Here is a 21,654-nt window from a genome sequence, read left to right as displayed (position 1 = left end):
GTTTATGGGATTATTTGTATTTGTTTTGATGTTGAGAGATATTTTTGTGCTCTCTTTTATCTTATTATTTGGATATATTGGTTTTGATATTGAGTGGCCTTAGAGCCCAAAACGATATTTTATGGTAGATGATTTATGGGAATCATCACTATTTACCATTTATGAAGAGAGATGTTATTCCGCTGTGTGAGTTTGCATGTTGGTTATTTGGTTTTGATTTATAATATGTGTTACTTGTATGTGACCATGGCATGTGTTGTTTCTATAAGAAGTAAATGTGATGCCCTCGTGTATGCATGCTTTAATTTACTCTGATTATGCCATTGTATGTTGTATTTAAGTAGTAGTAGTTTGGGGGGTGTTACACGTCGCTCCAGCAAATACCTGGACGTCATATTCCATCTACATGGAAGCCATCCAGAGTAAAATGAAATGGGGTATAAGGGAACAATGTCCCGATGAGTGGTGTATAGTGTCCAGTCGATGTCATGATGTTGAGTTTGGTCAATATACACATGAATCGGTCGTACAACATCATTCTCTCTGTGCGAGAAATATATGCAAGCACGTAGTCAATCCTCAGTATAGTCTAACACATGATCAAACTCGTGTATGCGATGAAAGTGAGATAGGCTTCATCCCTGAAAATGAATAAGAAAAAAAATAGTAACAAGTGTAAGAAAAATAAGTGCTTTTAAAATTATTAGTAGCTATGAAAATTACCGTCAGCAAGGTGCAGGAGCCTGTCATTTGCTTTGCCATCCAAGAGGAACATTCGCTCATCTTAGAGTACAGGTATACCAAATAGGCGGCCCCTAGTTCCATCGTGAATGGCTGACAAATCGGTTAATTACTTAAGGTACGCCACATAAACGTAGATTTCACTTTTGTCCACAAACATGGGCGTGCCAACCAAGAGTAGGAGGTAACACCTCAAAGCACAGTTCTGGTGGTAAGTAACCTATAGATCATCGTCGTCGACTTCTTTGGCCAACTCCAAGTATTCTCCATAAATTTTCTTCAAGTATGAAAATTTGGCATGAGCGCCTCTGGTGCTCTCACACTGCATCAGCGTATCCATCGGCCCAGCTCCCAAATAAATGACCATCATCTCTTGGGCTTCATCACATTTGATCCTGGAATGATCAAGTAACTTATCCATGATGGGAAGGTGTAAAAGGAAAGCGGCGTCATCTAGTGTAATCGTCATCTCGCCAGTGGGAAAGTGGAAAGATGAGTTTTCTTTATGCCATCTTTCAGCAAAAGCCCCTTGTGTGCCATGACTAATGGTCTTGTACCCGGAGAAACACAGATCGACAAGACTGGAGTATCAAATGACACTTAGTAACCATTCAGCCTAAGACTGATAAAGATGAATCTTTTTATTATGGTTAACAAACTTCAAACATTCGCACTCATGTTTTAAAAAAATATTAGTCGCAGGGAATTTATTTAAAACATATAAGTAACAACCATTAACAAATATACCTATTCGGCTCAGACATGCCCAGAAACACAATCTCTATATTATATCAATAAGGAGGTGTTAGAGGGCCCTCCTAGGTAAGGGTCTACAAGTGGAGGGACATCATCATGTGCCTGGGAGACGTGCCCCTATGAAGATTGCCAATGTGACATGAGGCTCCTAGAAGTCGATGTTTCCCCGTCAAAAGGCCTAAGGATGGTTCCCCGCCTAACTTTGGCCTTCTCATTCGGAAGTCTAGCCCCCTCACGTCGAACGGACACATGTTGGGTTTCACGGTCGAGTTTCATTTTGTCATCGTTGTTTGCAGACATTTTTCTGAAAAATACGAGAAAAGGACATCGTTTGCATCCAAGACATTTTCGGATATGCATCTTCGAAAACCAACAAGGATACAATTTGGAGATGCATCTCCGAAAAAGCTCGTGTTTGCAACAATGGCATAAACGGTCACTAGTCTTGCCCTAACAACCCAAAATGCAATCAAATCTTAATGCATGTCTCTAACAGTTACCTATTTCGAATGTGACTACTACCTAATGCATTTAAAACTAATTATTTTACCTAATACATTAATCAAAAATCAAAATAAAAGTTAAATGGAAAACTTACTCAAAAAAGTGTTGATGAGGATGAAAAATGTTTAATGTAGTAAGTGGATTGAGTTGGGATTTGTAATATTGAAGTAGAGGCATTGTTGTTTCTTGAAAAATTGATTGGAAGAATGTTGTTCACGAGCTCCAATGGAGGTATGTAAAAAGTATGTAAAATGAAGAAGGAGAAGAGGAAGGGTTTGTCCATGCATTTTATATATATATATATATATATATATATATATATATATATATATATATATATATATAATCAAAAATCAAAATAAAAGTTAAATGGAAAACTTACTCAAAAAAGTGTTGATGAGGATGAAAAATGTTTAATGTAGTAAGTGGATTGAGTTGGGATTTGTAATATTGAAGTAGAGGCATTGTTGTTTCTTGAAAAATTGATTGGAAGAATGTTGCTCACGAGCTCTAATGGTTAAATTATTTTTTTACTTAATTAATCATTAGATTAGATTCAATTCAAAGATTATGAGTTAGAGTAAAAAAAAAATTACTCTTAGAGTACAAAATTATAAAAGACGGTTAATTTTGTATAAATATCGTACTATTTATAACTAATTTTATATATTGAACTCGTTCATTTTAGTTTTAAAATAAATCAATTTTTTTTTACATTTTTGAAAATAATGTTATAAATTTTTTTAAATAGAAAAAATTAAAACTTATTAAACATCCACTAACATAAATATAAATTAAAGCATAATCAAAATCACGTCATTTTAAAAAGAAAATACCTTTAAATTAATTTTTATGAGAAAGTTATTCAAAAATTATTTTGAATTTAGATGAGTTTTTTGAAATTTTATTATCGGAAAAATTTATAATTAAAATATAAAAAAACTTAAAATAAAATCTAATGAAAAAAATATTTAAACTAATTTTTAACTAAAACTTATTTTGATATGTTTCATGTATGATCCTTTCAATTATTTTTTGACTAAATTTTTTAACAAATAATTATATGTTGGAACATGTCAATGCTGCAATAGGGATATGAAATTGAAAAAGTTCCTTAAGTTCCATATTGTTAAACAAAATAAAGTATGTTTGTGAGTTAGTTGAAAATTTTCATTAGTCTCACATTGTTTAGATTATAAAATTTGGCTACGCTTACTTCATTATATAAGAAAATCATTTGTTTCATTCCAAAACACACTAAAAATTTCTATTGAAATTTTCCTTCCTTACTCTCATATCATAACTATGCGTCTTTTAAATTGTCAATCAATGATTTTTCCTCTTTCTTTCTACTTGTTGAATTTTCCGAGTACTTTCTTAAATTCTCTCTAGATAATTATTTTAATTTCTCCTCATTTGAGTTGAGAAATTACAAGTATTATATTTAGATTCTCTTTGAAGAATTACTTGAATTTCACAATGTTTGAGAAATCATTTTTAGTGGTCAAATGACCATATTGAATTCTCTTTGGAGAATTATATGAATTTCTCCTCGTTTGAAAAATCATTATGACCGGTCTTTATACCAAATACTATGAGTGGTATTTATACCATATTCGAATAGTTTTTGTACCATCAGAGGGTGTATTTCTAGATTGATTATCTATCGTGCAAGTAGTAATCATACAGTATAGAACCGAGTTATTTTATCTTGGAGGCGTTGCAGTTGAGTAACTGCGTTGCACAATTTTGGATAGTGTTGTGAAACGACTTAAAGAGAGCGACCTAGTCTGCGACTCGACCCGGTAATTTCTTCAGTGAAATTTTTTCAAAATTGTAAATCAATAATTTTAAGACGTTTTGAACTGCCATAGATACCAAAGAAGTTATCAGTACTTCTGCGGTTATTGTCTCTGACAAACCGTCCAAGTTTGAAGGAAGCCACTTCAAACGTTGGCAACAAAATTTGCGATTATTCTTAGCCTTAAAAAAGATTGTCATCGTTTTGACTGATGATATTCTTATTGTTCCTTCTGGATCAACCGAGCAATTAACGGTAAGAAATATGTGGATTTAGATGGAACATTTAATAGTGTTGAAACTAAATCTCATGCACTAATTAAAACGAATAATTTACAGCTTGCGAAAGATATCACCTCATAGAAAGAGAATGATTATCTCTACACAATTAAATTTTGAATGGACTCACAGATGATCCGGATGATTATTGCAAAAGTTGTGATACTGCAAAATTGGATTGGGAGACTCTGAAAAAGAAGTATGATGCCGAAGAAGTTGGAGAAAAAAGTATGTTGTTAGCCGCTATCTAAAGTATCATATGGTATAAATGACAGGTTTGTGGAGGTCAAATGTTATAAACTTCAAAAGATTGTTTATGAGATCATTAACGAAGGTATGTCTTTAGATGAACAATTTTAAATTATTTTTTATTATTGACAAATTGCCCCTAGTTTGAAAGTTTCAAAAAGAATTTGTTTCGCCATAAAACAAAATTATTTTTAATTGAGAGTTTGATTATTCACCTTCGAATTGAATAAGAATCACAAAGACATGATCAAAAATAAAAAATACTGGTTGTTTCAAACAACAAAAAGAAATTTGGTGTAGTTCTGAAGTCATTTGAAAAATGATTAAAAGAATCAAAATCACAGTGTTGTGAACTGAATTAACAATGAGAACCCTTCAAGGGGGTCAATTACTCAAGTCGATATGAAACAACCACAACCATAAGGAAATGACATTGGTGTTTTCTTTTGCTTCAATTTAGGAAACTAGGTCATATGATTAAGAAATGTAAGATCAGGCTTAAATCTTGTGTTGCCCGTAATGCACAAGTTAGCCTGACTGATGGACAATTTATTGCTTTAATCACTCAAATTAACATGGTTAGTGAATCTAATGATTGGTGGTTAGGCATTGGCTCATCTCGTCATGCCTGTTATCATCGTTCAATTTTCAAAACATACACGAATAAGGTTGGGAGTTGCCTAAACCATTATAAAGAAATTTAATCTTGAAAGATTTCATGAATACTCCTAAGATTATAAAGAATCTTGTTTCTGGTTTTGTTCTTAATAAGACAGGGTTTAGCCAGTCTATTAGGGTAGATTTGTACATAATTACTATGAATTATATTTTTGTGAATTGTTATGTTTAAGAATTTTGTGAATGAAATTGAAAATCAATTAGTAAGAAGATTGAGAAACTTTGTAGTGATAGGGAAACTGAATATGATTCTGGTTTATTTAATGAATTTTATAAACAACATGGAATTGTACATGAAACAAATGCACAATATTCTCTTGAAATAAATGGTAAAGAAGAAAGAAAGAATAGAACACTTATTGAATTAGTTGTTGATATTATGTTGAGTTTTGGTGTTGCATCTCATTGGTGGGGGAAATTTTATTGATTGTTTTCTATGTCCTAAATAGAGTTCCTAAGTCTAAAAATAAGATCTCTACTTATGAGACATTGAAGAAAAGACAATCAAACTTGTCTTACTTTAGAACTTGAGGTTGTTTAAGTTATGTCTGAATTTCGGATTCGAAGCGAATTAAACTCATTAGTAGATCCTTTGAATATGTTTTCATTGGGTATGCAGCAAACAATAAAGCATATAGGTGGTATGACCTAAATGTTAAAGTGATCATAGAATCAAATGATGTTGAATTCTATGAAGATAAATTTCCTTTCAAATCTAGAAATAGTGGGGGAGTTAATTGAATCACATCTCTGTGATAAGAAGCATCAAAACGAGTATGCAAGCATCATTGGCATAATTAGATATGTCATTGATTGTACTAGACCCTTCATTGCGTTTTTCGTAGAATTGTTGTGCAGGTTTACAAGTAGACCGGACAATGGGAATTAGCAATCCATGAGAGGGTCATGTGATACCTTAAGAGGACCGTGAATCTGGGTTTACATTTTCAAAAATTTCCTGCTCTACTTGAAAGATACAGCGATGTAGATTGCAACACCTTATCAAATGATAGCAACGAGTGGCTATATATTCGGTATAGTTAGAGGAGTTATATCTTGAAAATCAAAGAAACATACTATTTTGGCTCAGTCCACAATGGATTCTGAAATGATGACATTAGCGTGTGCTAGTGAAGAAGCAAATTCCTTAAGATGCTTGCTATTTATGATCCTTTTATGGGAAAAACATATGGCAGTTGTGTTGATCCACTACAATAGTACCACTACTTTGCAAAAATTAAGAATTGATAGTATAATGGTAAGTGACATCAAATAAGGAGGAAGCACAACATTGTTAGAGATTGTATCTTTAAAGGAGCTATAAGAGTAGATCATGTACACAATGATGAAATTTAGCAGATCCTTTGACAAAAGGATTAGCTAGAGAGAAAGTCCATAATACATCCAAGAAGATGGGACTAATGCCTAAGAGAAATGAATTACTCATGATGGTAATCTGACCTAATAGATTGGAGATCCCAAGAAATAGGTTCAATGGGTAATAACAAGTTGTGAGTAATATTATGAGGTGATCATGCTAGTATAAATAAGAGAAGCATGAATCCTGGAGGGAAAAAAAGGATGAGATAATATAAACTCTTAATGAGAACTATATTATGTATGAGGGACTACCTAGCTACTGGAGTACTCTTGATAGACTCGTCTGTGTGATTGTGAAACTAAGGTCAGTTCTATGAAATTTCGAGGAATAATTTCTAGAGCCTTCACTAAACTGGGATACACATGCAGAGTCTTCAAGCACGAGATTTTAAAATACACTTTAAGAAAAGGTTGTGTGTGGGTTTGATGTCTGAGATAGAGTTCAAGATAATTGTGTCACTCTTATTGAATCGAAATCTACTTGTTACGCAAAGGTTCATGTCGGAGACACCTCTGTTTATACAATCTTAAAAATGTTTGACGTTACTTCTGAAACATTTTTTTAAATTCAAGTGGGGGATTGTTGGAACATGTCAATATTTCAATTTGGAGATGAATTTGAAATAGTTTCTTAAGTCCCACATTATTAGAAAAAATAAGTGTGTTTGTGTCTTAGATGAAAAATTTCCTGTCTCACATTTTTTAGATTAGAAATTTTGGTTAGTTTACTTTATTATATAAGGAAATCACTTCTTTCATTCTAAAACGCACCAAAAACTTCTATTGAGTTTTTCCTTCCTCACTCTTATAACTCTGCACTTTATGAATTATCGAAGCGCCAACTTATCCCTCTTTCTTTCTATTTGTTAAATTTTCTGAATACTTTCTTGAGTTTCCTTTAGAGAATTATTTTTATTTCTCCCCATTTGAGTTGAGAAATTATCAAGTATTATTGTTTGATTCTTTTTATAGAATTACTTGAATTTCTCTATGTTTAAGAAATCATTTTGAGTGGCCAAATGACTATTATTGGATTCTCTTTGGAGAATTATTTGAATTTCTCCTCGTTTGACAAATTATTGGGACCGGTCTTTATACCAGATACCATGAGTAGTATTTATATCATATTCGAATGGTCTTTGTACCATCAAATGATGTATTTCTAGACTGATTACCAATCGTGCAAGTAGTAATCATGCAGTATATAACTAGCCTGTTTAATCCTGGAAGCGTTGTGGTTGAGTGACTGTTTTGCACAATTTTGAACAATGTCAGGAAACGTCTTAAAGAAAATGGTTGTCCGCGACTCGACCCAATAATTTCTTCAGTGACAATTTTTCAAAACCGTAAATCAACATTGTATCATACACGTCAATTAACGTCAAAATTTGTTGTTTTGCACTTTTTTATGTAAAATTTAAAAGAAAAAATCTCCCACAAATCACCATTTAAGAGCATAAGGAGCTTTGAGGTACAATGAATGAATGTATGGGCCCAATTAGTTCTGCTGTATAGTTCTTTCAAAAAAAAGTTTTTCAAAGTCTAAGAACACCTCCATGCATTTGTTACATTATATCGATGAAAGTTAACTCACTTGCCCATATTTCTGTTTATTATAAATTTATAACTAACTGTTTTGATGTCAATTCTTAAGCATTTAACTTTGGTTGAAAAAGGTATGTAGTATGTGTAATGAAATTGCAAATCTGTTTAACCTCTTTATCTTGGAATGGTTCTTTTTCTCAGAAAGAAATGATTTTGTCATGTTAAAAGTAAATTGTTAGAGAGAGTATTGAAAAGGGTGTAAGAGTATTACTAGCAACTCGTATAGACCAAAAACTGTGACAGATAACAAAGCTTTTAAAAAGTGACATTGAAATTTTGAATGGAAACAAGACAGGGAAATTTTGTTCTTCACCCTCTTCTTAAGATGAACAACATACTGAAACTATATATATACACACAGTTCAAGTCTATCATCAGAGTGAAAAAAGAAACTAAGGAAAAAAATGGAAATTTACATGGAGTTACGGCCGTTACATAGGATGTAACCAGAGATGAGTGAGCTCATAGCAAATGCAACAAAAGCCAGAAATGACATTCCAACTGAAACAGTAGCCATCTCAGTGAACTCATCTTTCCCCCAATTTGATTGCCAATCATCCACCCTTGTGGCTGCAGAGGATGATGCTGATATCAGAAGATATGCCACAACCTACATATCAATTTTGTGTCAGTACAAATTTGAAGAAAATAATAGTAATAGTTTGGCTTTTGGAGTGAGTTCTGTATGACATGCCTGATCCATGAAGAACTGGAAATGGTGGCGAAGGTGGTGACTGATCATGTGTTTTCCTGTGACTAGTTGAAAGGCTAGATCACAAGCTTGTAACCCTGAGTATGCAAATCCGATAACATTCATTGATAAACAATACCTGCAATACATACAACTAGCCTTTACCATCACCATTGTAGTTACCATATTTTGAACACTTCAATATAGTATCTTTTAGACTTTGGTGTATTGAAGTTTGGTTTGATATCTAACATAATTAAATTATTTAATGCCTTATTTATATTTAATATTAATTTATTTATAATTTTTTTATAAATACTAAATAGTTCTAATCCATTATTTTTAAATGAGTCTAATAGTGTAAATTTCAGCAAGAAACAGTAAATTTCTAACTAAATTAACCATGGAAATTAATGAACAAAATTAACCACGGAAATAAATGAATGAATGAATACCTGTATTCTTTATAACGATCATAAGAGTCCCCACTCCAACCTTGCGTCTTATTTGCAGCCATAACGGAAAACGAAATCAGACACACCACCACCTCGCATAGCCGGAACCCTAACCCCGCCTTTCTCGTAACCTCCTCCGCCGTAGAGCTTATCGGAGCCGGCTTCGGTCTCCGCTCCCCACCTTTTTCTGCAGTCTCCACTTTCGTCGCCTGCCGCTGAGGCTCCTCTCTCTCTGATCGGGTGAACACCGCAACGGTATTCTCCGGCGGTAGCTTCCGTTGGTCAGGGAGTTTCTCTTGTGAAATATGTTTTGGCTTGTCGACGGTAATTACTGCCATTGAGTTTTCTACCATCTTTCCGGGTGAGTTTTCAGGTGATCGGTATTCCGGTGAGTCTGTTGCATCCCATCGTAAGGGAGAGCAGAAACGTGCCGGAGATTCGAACTGAGTTGAGTCGGAGCCCCTCGACCATGATTTTTTCATGGCTGGGGCAGTTGTTGTTGTTGCCATTCTCGGTTTTCGCTTCAAGTTCCTTTTCCTTGGCTTTTGCTAATTTTGAAAAACGAAAGTGGAAGAAAAAAAGAAGAGGAAGAAGATTAAAATTAGAAAAAGAAAAGAAAAAGTTTGTAAGTTTGATTGGGCGAGTGGGTGGGAAAAGGAAAAAGAAAATAAAGTGGAGCGTGTGTGGGCTTTAGTTTGGTTTCTAATTTTACTGTAATAAAAAGCATGACACGTTCATTCTATCAAAGGGGATTTTTTATTTCATCGGTGGAATGCAATTTAATATTCGGAACCTCTTATTCATAGGGTCATTCTTTAGAGGGATGCTCATTTTATATTTGAAAATAAATTTTCTGACTAAATTTAATCATAAAATTAGAATATAGTTAAAAAATGAATGAGTTGTTTGTGTATAGAGTGCATTCAAAAATACATCTCTAAAAAATATTTTAGTAAATCAAAGGATGCATTCAGAAATCCCTTTTATCAAATGCCTACTTCACTTTCTTCCTACATAAATTTGTATATTTGACAAAACAGAATAGACAAATTAATTCATTCTATCACATACACTTAAAATTGAAATTGAAGAATGAAAAATGAAGAATTGAATATAATCGATTTCTTCATATTCCATTCCACTTTATTCATACACGTTTATATCTATTTATGAAATCTTACTCATTAAATTCTTTCAATATTATACAGAAAAATCTTTAGATATTTTTGGATTTAGTTGAATGTGAGTACATACTCAATCAAAATGCTTATTGAAATTTTTCTTTAAATTGATGGTGTAAGGTCCAATAAATGAAGTTAAGAACCATCAAAGTGCTCTTATTTTCTATAATAAAAAAAAACAAGTTGCTTGATGAAAAACGTGAAAGAAATTTAAATTATGCAAACCAATATTATGTTATTTTTTCAGTATGAATTTTAAGTTGATAGCATCTTGCAAATAATAGAAGAAAAATAAAGTAGGTCCAATTACCTAAGCAAGCTTTTTCAATGGATGAATATCTTATTACTTTTGAGAGTGGATTACCTTTAGTTCAATAAAGACTTAAAGTGTTTCAGTGTTTCAGACTTTAACTTAGTGTCGACCATAAAGGTTCATCCTTCATTCATGCTAATGCTAAATAATTGAGCTCTTAATTTTCTCACAAGAAACTTTTCATCTCTTTCCACGCCACCAAAAGCATTATCATAGGTTTATATAGGATCTATTTTGAGTCACTTTTTTGAGCTACCAATACCTTAACCACATTCATTCTTCTTCATAAAATTCACAAAGAATAGAACTTACTATTATCTTTCTTATGTGACCAAATTACCATAGGTATGCAACTCTTTATTATCAACTATCGATCCCACGCGGATAGCTTGGTTGATGAATAACAAAAACGAAAAGAGTGTTAAGAAGTTCCAGAGTTCAAACTCTAAAAACTAACATAACTTCTAACTTACTAACACTTGTCAGTAAAAATAAAACTTTAATTACTATTGGCTTCCTTTGATGCAAGCAGAATACATGAGACTTTCCACCAACAAGAAAGAAGGCACAGAGCCATATCCATAATGAACATAAAGGATCCTTGAAGGTCTTTCTATAGTTCCTACTACACTATTTTGTCAATCAGCAAAATTTATATATACATAAGATGGTATTAAAGAGATTGAGTAAGGAAACAACCAAAAATTAACTCTTAAAAGGCATTGAGAGGCTAGAAAAATTACAAGTACCTGCGTGTCTGAGTAATTAAAATCATCGCTCAATGAAGAAAACTAACATACTCTCATCACTATATTCCAACGGATTTTCATGGAGGAAAGAAACTGGAAGGGTTTTGTGGCTTACTCAGGTAGTTTCAACCGGTTGAATAGTACAAGAAAGCTTTGGTCGGGCACAACATAAAGGAAACCAAGATCTGCACCTTTTATGTGAGGTCCCATGCCCTAAACACAGCACAGCATTAATGTCAACATAAATTTTACATACAAAAACTGGTTTGTTGATTGATACCAAAAATCCTGCTTGTATATTGAGAGAGAAAAGGTAACTTTGACCACTAATTTACCTTGCCATTAAGTTGAAGCAATTCCCCCTCAACCCATTTTGAATTCCGGAAACCAAAGTCTGCTATTCTCCCCTGGCCTTTATAACTTGCATTCTGTTTGTAAATGAGTGCAGAATTTAAGATTAGTTGTATATTTTTCAGAAAAATCATGAGGAAACTAATGGAAAAAAGCTTAAATTTGTTTGCAGTTAATTACTATTACAATTTCTTATATATTGTGAATGATGATGTCACTTGATACAATCATGACTGATGAGCCATATCTAAAGGTTAAGTTGTATAGGTGAAGATACGTGAATGACTTCGGCAAACATGCACACAAGTCTACCTAACATGTGCTAGCATTTAACTTTTCAAAAGAAGAATGAAGGTGGCAAGGATTGAACTTTAGATCATTTGGTCAAAAAAGCTTTGATATCATATCATGAACTATCGTGACTGAACTATCCGGAAAGCTTAAATTGTTTTGACACACATGATTTGTTTTTCCATTATATATCTCTAACAAAACTAACTGTCGGTGGAATAGCTTTTTCCAAAGCTGTAATATAGAGATCCAACCCAATTTTTTCGCATTTATTTGAACACTAAAGAAAAAATAGTGCACACATAGGCATAGCTACGAATGACAGCAGATGCGATGTTATATCATAACAAATTGTTTAGAAAAACAGCTCCAGCATGATGAGTTGAAAGGGAAATTGAAAATGAGCATAAAACCATGTGAATATGTATTTAGTAATTTACCACTCCTAATTCATCAGGATACAGTCCACGGTTGGCATTGCGATTGACTTTGCCAATTTTAGCACGGAATGTCACCTACACGCCATAATGTAAGATTTTGATTATCCTACCATGCTCACATATAAACTCAATAGAAGCATATAAATAAATAAATAAAGTAAAAGAATATTCCAGAGATTCAAAAGAGCATAAATCAACCTCGCCTGCAGGAACATTAAAATCCCCAGTCAATTTCACTGCCTCAACATATTCAAAAAATTTGATATCGGAAGTGTTGTTTTCGTCGTCCGCATCATTCCAATGTCCAAATTTTCGCTTCAATTGCACTATTTCAATACCATAAGAGCCAAATGCACCAACATAGAGTCCTGCATTTTAATCAGAAAAATAAATTCTTTGAGCTACTTTCTGCATAAATTTCAAATAATATAATCAACACAAGAGAATAAACCAACTCACCATCAAAAGGATCAGAATCCCCTACAGAACCGGAACTTGTAATCCGGCTAAAATATGTATCTTCAGATAATCTATTATTTTTCTGTGCTTGGCTAAAAGCAAGTTTGACAATTTCTCGCATGCTTTTGGGAACCTAAGTCATGCGAGACATTAGTCATTTTAATAAAATAAATAAAAACAACTTTTAAATAATAATTAAACTATTCAATCTCACCTTAGAAGAGACTTTATCAGAACCCAAAAATGCCTTAGCAACATCAGAATACATAAGTTCTGAAATTCCTTGTGCTGTCACTTTGATATTGCGAACTTTATCCTCTTTTCTATCATTGTCGAGATTTCTCCTAGGTATATGTAAGAGGAAAGACTCTCTTTCCATATTCTTTATTTCCGCGGGAAGACGTATAAATTCCTTAGCAGCATTATCTTCATTGTTGTGTACAATCCCACCAAGAAAAAGCTTCATATCTAAATCTTTTTCTTCTTCTGAGGCATCAATATCACCTTCTAGAGTGACCTCATCAGGTTCGTCCAGGTTGTTAACTTCCCCTTCAGAATTCTCAGTGGAGTTTGTTTTATTACCATCATCCTCCATGATTTGTTTAATAGAATCACTACCCTCTCTAGCTTCCTTTTCAACAGTAACATTAATAACTTTGACTTTCAACCCTGGAATTTTTTCTTTCAGAAAATCTAAGATACTTCTTTTAATGCCCTCTTCAGTTGGCGCCTCAGTGTTACTGTTTTTCTCATCGTTTCTCTCTTCTAACTTCTCTTCAGGTTCCTCCACCTCAACTGAAGACAAATTCTCAACCTCAGGTTTGGACGGGCTTTTAACAGGTATAGATGGAGGATTACTTGTAGACTTTCCTTTGGATCTTCCCAAATACACTACCTATTAAGTGTTGCCATGTAGACATCATCATAAGCATTATTACGCATACATATAAAGTCAATTATTCAGAATCAGGTAGATATATCAAAGGCAAAAGACTTTCACAAATGTCATGCTAACTGAGAAATCTTAAAACTTCAATCAAAAGCTCATGTTCTTCCGGAAAAAAATGATGTTTCCATTCCATAATTCATTTTATATTCAGATCATGACCCATGAAAAAGTTTCTTCATTTAGATTGAAATAAATTCAAAATCACCCATGATCCACAAACATACATTTGAACTAAGACTCTCTTTCACCCCAATGGATCATTAAGTCATAAACAAACAAGCATAGTTTAGCTGGAAACTTTGAATATATTACCTGCATATCATATGTGTCGTCAGCATTTTTTACCACATAAATTTCAAATAATGGTGTTCCGGTAGATGATGTGAGCAACTGCCTGTAGCAAACAGAAAAAAGCATTGATCCCCAATCACTAGAGCGAAAAGAAGAAACATCAATCACTAGAGCGAAAAGAAGAAACTAGAAAGATCGTACCTTGGACTGTAACTCTTGCCGACAAACCTACCCATACTAGGACTTATACGTACTATTCTACCAAATGGGTCCTCTGAATTTTTTGAGTATCCTACCCACCAACCCACCTGCATGTAAAGGTCAAAACGGTCATTAGGCATTAAAGGCATGTGATTCACAATTCACAAAAGATGCTAAGGCCTAAGGGCATTAGTACCGAAATCAATACTCATAAATCATAACCACCACTTGCATCTTTTCCCCCAACAACAACATTATTTCACAACCTAGTACATCATCTCTTTTAAAGTGTCTTAATTTGGAGTCACTTTCAGATTATATAATACCTTCTCCAATCTTAGCAAGTGAAGAAAGAGTTTTTAGATGATTTCCAGTTTCCCCTTCCACGCTATACCCAAAAAATTTCAAAACATACATTTAACTCTCTATTATTTCCCCAACCCCAAACTGTAATGTTAAGTTATTGGTCGTGAGTTGTAACGCATATGTGCCATTTCATTTTTTTATAAATACAATCCAAGAATACAGCCAAATCAAGAAATACTTTAATCTCAGTTGTCTTTCTCCAATGAACGCAGGAACATTTAGCAAGCCATGTTAAACTTTGTGTTCAACTGTGTATTTTTATTATTAATATAGCTATTATTATTATTATTACTATTACTATTATTGTGAGATTTTCCCAACTAATCATGTGTATGTGTGAGGGTGAGAAGTTATTGTTATCATGAAATAATAACAATTAAGTACAACAATATGATAAAATTAATAGTTCATATTAAATCCCTAATTACAATTCTTAACCGATCTTAAATTCAATATGAGACAAGATCATGCAAAATTTATAATAAACCATATAATTTGAACCATTCATTTCGATCTAATTATCGTAATTTCTCTCTTCATTTCTCACAAGATACACTAGTGTGTGTGTGTGTGTGTGTGAATCAAAAAAATGCAAGAGAAATGCATGCTTTTGAATAAAGCAACCACAAATTAGCAACAAAGAAAGGTACCAATCCACTTCCAGTGTATTTGCATAATCTCGAAGCATCGTGGTAGCGCTCATCGTGGATGGCATTCTGCAACATACAAGATCATCACTGAACAAACCATAAGTAGGAAAATTAAGACACTAAGACAAAACCTGTTCTTACCTTCAACTGAGACATAATCTCAGCAACACTGTCCTTGGATGTCGCTTCTTCTATAGCCCTCTTTAACTTGGCCGCTTCTTGAAACTCTTCTTTCTCAACAGCATCCTCAAGTTGAAACTGAATTATACATAATAGCAATCATATGAGCAAGAGTAAACCTTCAATTCGGTCTCTAAAATTGTCAATTGAAAAAAAAAGGGTTTGAATAAGAAGAAAGATGAAATTGGTTACCTTGAGAAGAGAGGCGAAGCTTTCAGCCTGTTCAATATCAGAGAAATGGCGACACCATCGATTCCAATCCCAGATAAGAGAAGTATCGTTGGTGGAATTGGGGGTGCAACGGAAAAAGTGAGGGGTGCGGTTTCTTCTGGGGAAAATTGAAATTGAGGGGTTGGTTTGAAGAGGAAAGGACGGTGGTTTGTTTGGGTAGAGACTGAACCGAGAAGGGGTTGTAGTTGGAGCGGTGTTGGAGAAAAAGATGGCTTGGGATACACCCAAGGAAGCCATGAGCGTGATTGGGGTTCGTTACTTGCAAGGTTTGGAGAAGACGAAGATGGAGTTTGAAGAAGATTGACACAAGATTGCTGTGGTGTTTGTGCTATGCTGCTGTGTTGGGATAAGTTTTCTGTTGGCACGGGGATAAAACAAATAAAAAATAAGCAAATAAATCGATTATGTTTTATGGTTGATGTGATATTCTTTGGGAAGTCAAAATCTTCTTAAACGCAATTCATTGCTATTTTTTAGAAATTTTTTTTACTCGTCTTAAAATGAGTTTAGATAAGCTTTTATTTTTAAAGTTGACCACTTCGTTAGTGTCAGATTTACTATCCAATTAGAAAAATATTTGAGATTTAAAATGAAATGCAAATGAAAAAGAAAATAGGATTTCTTAAGAATCTATGAAAAGATAGGTCAAAAATTACTTCTTGAAAAGGTGGATCTTTTGAACAAGGTTGTTTGACTCTTGTTCTAGTCCATTCTTATTTTTTTATTTGATTATAAAATATAAATGTGCTGATTTTCTCAAGATGTTTGTGAGATTTTTGGATAGAGTTGCGAAGAGTTTTTTTGACACGGTAAGATATAAGAATCTATCTAAATTGTTGGTTGAAACAAGATTATGAAGCATAGAAGGGTAGGTAGTTTAGGGATTCGTTTGATTCGTTTCTAAAATACTATTTTATTAGATAAACTTGTTTGAAACTTAATGTAATCAGACAAGAAGTTTTTGGTTTCGTTATTGGAAGATAAATAACTTTTTTATAGTAACACCTTTCTCAATATTAAAAAAAAATAAAACTGACTTGCCTATATGGAAATTCATTCTCAAAGTTCTTGATGTGTTGAAATATGATATCATTTATAATACAAGAGATAGAGATATCAATGTTTGCTTTCAATCATGATTGTTAAAACATCATATTTTTTTAGAACATCTAAGACATCTCTTCTCAATCAAGGGGTTCAAGACCAAGGACCTATGAGTTGATGGTAAAAATATCATTGCAGACTTAAATCTTCAATTTCCCCATAAGTTACTACTTTGATTGAGATTGTATTAAACTTTCGTTAATGGTGAATATATTATCATAAGTGAGTTTTATTGGTTGTGAAGTAAAAATATTAATGGTGAATATATTATCATAAGCGAGTTTTATTGGATGTCATTTATGCATCATGATTATGATTTACTAGAATTGGATAGGGAAGTTACCTTATGTAATAAGCATTCAATTTCTCATTCGGCAGATTTGGCATAACTCTCTTCTAACCAAGTTTATCTTATAACATCAAAATATTAGTATTTCTCACATATGTTCTTATCGTTTTGGAAATGTTGAAACTATTACTCACTAGTTATGACTATTTGGTGTGGTGTGGTTTTTAGATATCCCTATAAGATTTTATCAAATTGATAATGTGAAATTATTAAATTTTATGCTAAATATAATTACTGAGGGAGGGAGGTAACGCAGCTCATTTAATTATGTTGATCTTGTGGTGCATAAAAAATACACTTTTTTAAGAAACATAATCAACTGCTACGTCTACAATTGCTTGAGTTTTTTATAGCATCACATGTCACAATAAGCATTTGATAACTCAAATTTCTCTTATTCTTTGTGACTTCCAAGTGAAGTGTGTTGGAAAAATGGTGGCAATGAGTTCTAAGTATTTGTGACAATGCATTAACAACCCTGAGACAAACGGATTATGGTGGTTAGATGCGCAACTTGGATGGTTAATTCCACTTTATTTATTATGGTAGTATGGTATTGTCAAATATTCTACATGTAGAGATGTAAGCATTGTTAACGAGAATTACTCTTTGTTGGGATGCATGCTTCAAGAAAATCATGTGATTTTCTAACTCCCTCAATGTCCGTCCAGTTAGTGACGGAAAAAGTATTGAGATTTCATCATGCTAACCTTTTGAAACTAATTAGAAGTCATCTGATAAAAAATTGTGACATATGTAGAAGGAAACTCTTCTACAAAAAAAATTGTCAAAATTAGATGTTAATTAAAGGGAATCTCTTGTGATGATGTATAAGCAGTTGTCTTATCTTTCTTCGGCACTATTAGCAGATGTTATAGGAGTATTATTTATTAGGACACATGTCTTTGTCCTTTTGTTTTTCTTTTTTATCTCATGCAATCAAGAAAAATGGGATACATTAATCATTCTATCAATTTTTATTATCTTTTTTTATATGATTGAGTAGTGACACGAATTACAAGGTACATACTTTATCATGTTTTAGATGTGTACTTAAGATGAAACTTTGAGATTGTATATCCCAAAAATTTGTGGAAAGGCATAAGCATGTTGGATCATATCTAAGTGCAACACGACTTTGGACCTTCAGTGAGTATTGGCGCCTATAGGCTACCTCGGGGATGAAAGACACCGGGAAAGGTCATATAAGTCGTCCAAAGTTAAGGTATACCATGAGAAGGCGTATAAGTCACCCATAGTCGAGATGTTCCAGACATGTTTTATGGGTGTTTATCATCAAAACATCGGCTTCTTTAAACATGTCCTTCAAATTCCATACTTACCCAATATTGGACCTTAATGGCCATTGAATGGAATTCAAGTTGTCCCTACTTATCGTGTCTCATATTAGGGTGGGATAACTATTATAATAAGAGGATACTTCAAAACAAAAAGGGTAGACTAAAATCTTGAAGTAAAAAAGTCACCTATTATGACTCTCTTGTGACTCTATTTGGCTAGCTTCAGAAGAGTTATCAAATTATGTTCTTGCGTGAACATAGGAAGACCTTGTAGATTTGTTTAGTTTAACAACAACTAGCAACTCCTTGATGACAACAACTCTACAAGAATTACAATGTTTGAGTAGCTTATTGATGTCTACACATGTGGGTCTCTTGTGACGTCATTATCGTTCATCGTAAGTGAAGGAAACAATGTCGATGTCGCGGTCATCACGCTAGGATCTCCAGAGAGATTATACTCAAATCACATGAAATATCCAAAGGCCTCTAGCGAAGTATGAAATTGTCTTTTCACTTGGTCGCAAGGTTTGGAGAAGACGAAGATGGAGTTTGAAGAAGATTGACACAAGATTGTTGTGGTGTTTGTGCTATGCTGTTGTGTTGGGATAAGTTTTATGTTGGCACGGGGATAAAACAAATAAAAAATAAGCAAATAAGCAAATAAATCGATTATGTTTTATGGTTGATGTGATATTCTTTGGGAAGTCAAAATTTCTTAAACACAATTCATTGCTATTTTTTTAGATTTTTTTTTTACTTGTCTTAAAATGAGTTTAGATAAGCTTTTATTTTTAAAATTGACCGCTTTGTTAGTGTCAGATTTACTATCCAATTAGGAAAATATTTGAGATTTAAAATGAAATGCAAATGATAAAGAAATTAGGATTTCTTAAGAATCTATGATAAGGTAGGTCAAAAATTACTTCTTGAAAAGGTGGATCTTTTTTCTTTATCTGATTATAAAATATAAATGTGTTGATTTTCTCAATATGTTTGTGAGACTTTTGGGTAGAGTTGCTAGGAGTTTTGTTTGACATGGTAAGATATGGGAATCTATGTAAATTGTTGGTTGAAACAAGATTATGAAGTATAGAAGGTCGGGTAGTTTAGGAATTCGTTTGACTCGTTTCTAAAATACTACTTTATTAGATAAACTTGTTTGAAACTTAATGTAATCAGACAAGAAGTTTTTGGTTTCGTTATTGGAAGATAAATAACTTTTTTATAGTAACACCCTTCTCGATATTAAAAAAAAAGTAAAACCGATTTGCCTATATGGAAATTCATTCTCAAAGTTCTTGATGTGTTGAAATATGATATCATTTATAATACAAGAGATAGAAATATCAATGTTTTCTTTCAATCATGATTGCCAAAACATCATCTTTTTTTAAAACATCTAAGACATCTCTTCTCAATCAATGGGGTTCAAGACCAAGGACCTATGAGTTGATGGTAAAAATATCATTGCAGACTTAAATCTTCAGTTTCCCATAAGTTACTACTTTGGTTGAGTTTTTATTAAACTTTCGTTAATTTTATTGAAGACTATTGGTTGTGGAGTGAAAATATTAATGGTGAATATATATTATCATAATCGAGTTTTATTGGATGTCATTTATGCATGATGATTATGATTTACTAGAATTGGACAGGGAAGTTACCTTGTGCAATAAGCATTCAATTTCTCATTTGGCAGATTTGGCATAACTCTCTTCTAACCAAGTTTATCTTATAACATCAAAATATTAGTATTTCTCACATATGTTCTTATTGTTTTGGAAATGTTGAAACTATTACTCACTACTTACTACTTTGTTTGTGAGTTATGACTATTTGGTGTGGTGTGGTTTTTAGATATCCCTACAAGATTTTATCAAATTGATAATGTGAAATTATTAAATTTTATGCTAAATATAGTTATTGCAGGAGGTAGGTAACGCATCTCATTTAATTATTGTAGCGGTGTATTCGTCGCTATATGATCTATTGGTTAAATCATAAGCAAAGTATACAATAAACATAGAGTCGCCACCGCACTTTTATTTATCCTAAGGACTGGCTAAAAAGCGAACAAAAGCCTAAGAAGTTTTACTCGTAGAAAACCAATGAAAAGATCAGAGATCGGGGTAAGGGGTAAATTACGCAAAGGGAAGGTGTTAGGCACCCAATGCGTCCTAGGTACTCCTAGGGAGCCCTTTTCACACTTTGTTGTTTGAAAAATTATTATTTGTCATGACATAAGTATTGTGCAAACATGATTGGGATGATGAGGAAAGAATGTACAAATTAATTATTTTTGTGTTTGAACGGATGAACCCGTTGCCTACGTACCTTCCATCAAAGGTAAGGATCAAAACGCCGTAGTTCGGCTAAAAACTTCCAAAAGTTAGTGGATTCAATTTTAAAACACAAGCTCAAAGGTCTTACGTTACCCACGGGAGAAAACTCAACCTTAAGAAACAACAAGTCCACCATGTGAGAAAAGCTTCAACTTGCTAGAGAGGGGTTAACCCTATAATAAGCAAGGAAGACTTACAATTCAATCAACTAAGGACAAATAGGTGAGATTAATATCAACCAACTAGGGTAAATCAAACCTATAGCTGATGTATGAAAACTTAACAAACATGGACAAAGCCACAAAATCATTTGAATGGGTGAAGTTATTTGGATTATTTACAAAAAGTCAAAGTATGGTTAAAGTCAATTCAAAATGAAGTATTTACAAAAATGAAGTTTGGAAAATCATGGACTTAAGGTCCAAGTTTCTAATTTGGGAAAGAAGGTGAGAATGTTTGCACAACATATATATACAAGTTTTGAAACATGTGTGAAAAGTTTAGGACACAATGGGGTGAATGGAATAGAAGAGTGAATGTAAAACTTCTTAGGAGGGTCCACCTCTTGAAATCATATAGAAGATGATTCAAGTGGGTCCTTAGGAATAGGCTACAAATGAGCAATAATATGAACATGGTAACAGATGAAAGTAAATAAAAGCGGATACTGGATGCCACTCAATGGTCTTATACCTGTCTCCTAAAACAAGTAAGGATATCAGAGGCCACTCTATGGACTTACACTAATCTCCATCAGAATAAAAC

The 21,654-nt window shown here is 33.1% G+C and overlaps 2 protein-coding genes across 2 annotated transcripts; both read right to left on the bottom strand.

Moving 5' to 3' along the window:
- Nucleotides 1-8,229: 8,229 nt before the first annotated feature.
- On the bottom strand, nucleotides 8,230-10,022 carry LOC127083617 (CASP-like protein 4A3). Its single transcript, XM_051023931.1, has 3 exons — nucleotides 9,139-10,022; nucleotides 8,687-8,822; nucleotides 8,230-8,602 (listed from the first exon to the last, which is right to left on the bottom strand). The coding sequence occupies exons 1-3, from the start codon at nucleotides 9,645-9,647 to the stop codon at nucleotides 8,405-8,407; spliced, it is 843 nt and encodes a 280-aa protein (XP_050879888.1). The 5' UTR covers nucleotides 9,648-10,022; the 3' UTR covers nucleotides 8,230-8,404.
- A 1,096-nt stretch (nucleotides 10,023-11,118) lies between these two features.
- Nucleotides 11,119-19,235, bottom strand: LOC127083616 (protein EXECUTER 2, chloroplastic). Its single transcript, XM_051023930.1, has 12 exons — nucleotides 19,073-19,235; nucleotides 15,752-16,056; nucleotides 15,521-15,637; nucleotides 15,380-15,445; nucleotides 14,364-14,470; nucleotides 14,184-14,265; nucleotides 13,137-13,817; nucleotides 12,923-13,055; nucleotides 12,662-12,831; nucleotides 12,464-12,538; nucleotides 11,717-11,809; nucleotides 11,119-11,594 (listed from the first exon to the last, which is right to left on the bottom strand). Exons 2-12 carry the CDS (start codon nucleotides 16,025-16,027, stop codon nucleotides 11,493-11,495), a joined length of 1,902 nt encoding a protein of 633 aa, XP_050879887.1. The 5' UTR covers nucleotides 16,028-16,056; nucleotides 19,073-19,235; the 3' UTR covers nucleotides 11,119-11,492.
- Nucleotides 19,236-21,654: the final 2,419 nt, after the last annotated feature.

This window comes from Lathyrus oleraceus, chromosome 5 (assembly GCF_024323335.1).
Source record: "Lathyrus oleraceus cultivar Zhongwan6 chromosome 5, CAAS_Psat_ZW6_1.0, whole genome shotgun sequence".
Classification (NCBI taxonomy): Eukaryota; Viridiplantae; Streptophyta; class Magnoliopsida; order Fabales; family Fabaceae; genus Lathyrus; species Lathyrus oleraceus.
This window is presented reverse-complemented; position numbering and strand designations above follow the sequence as displayed.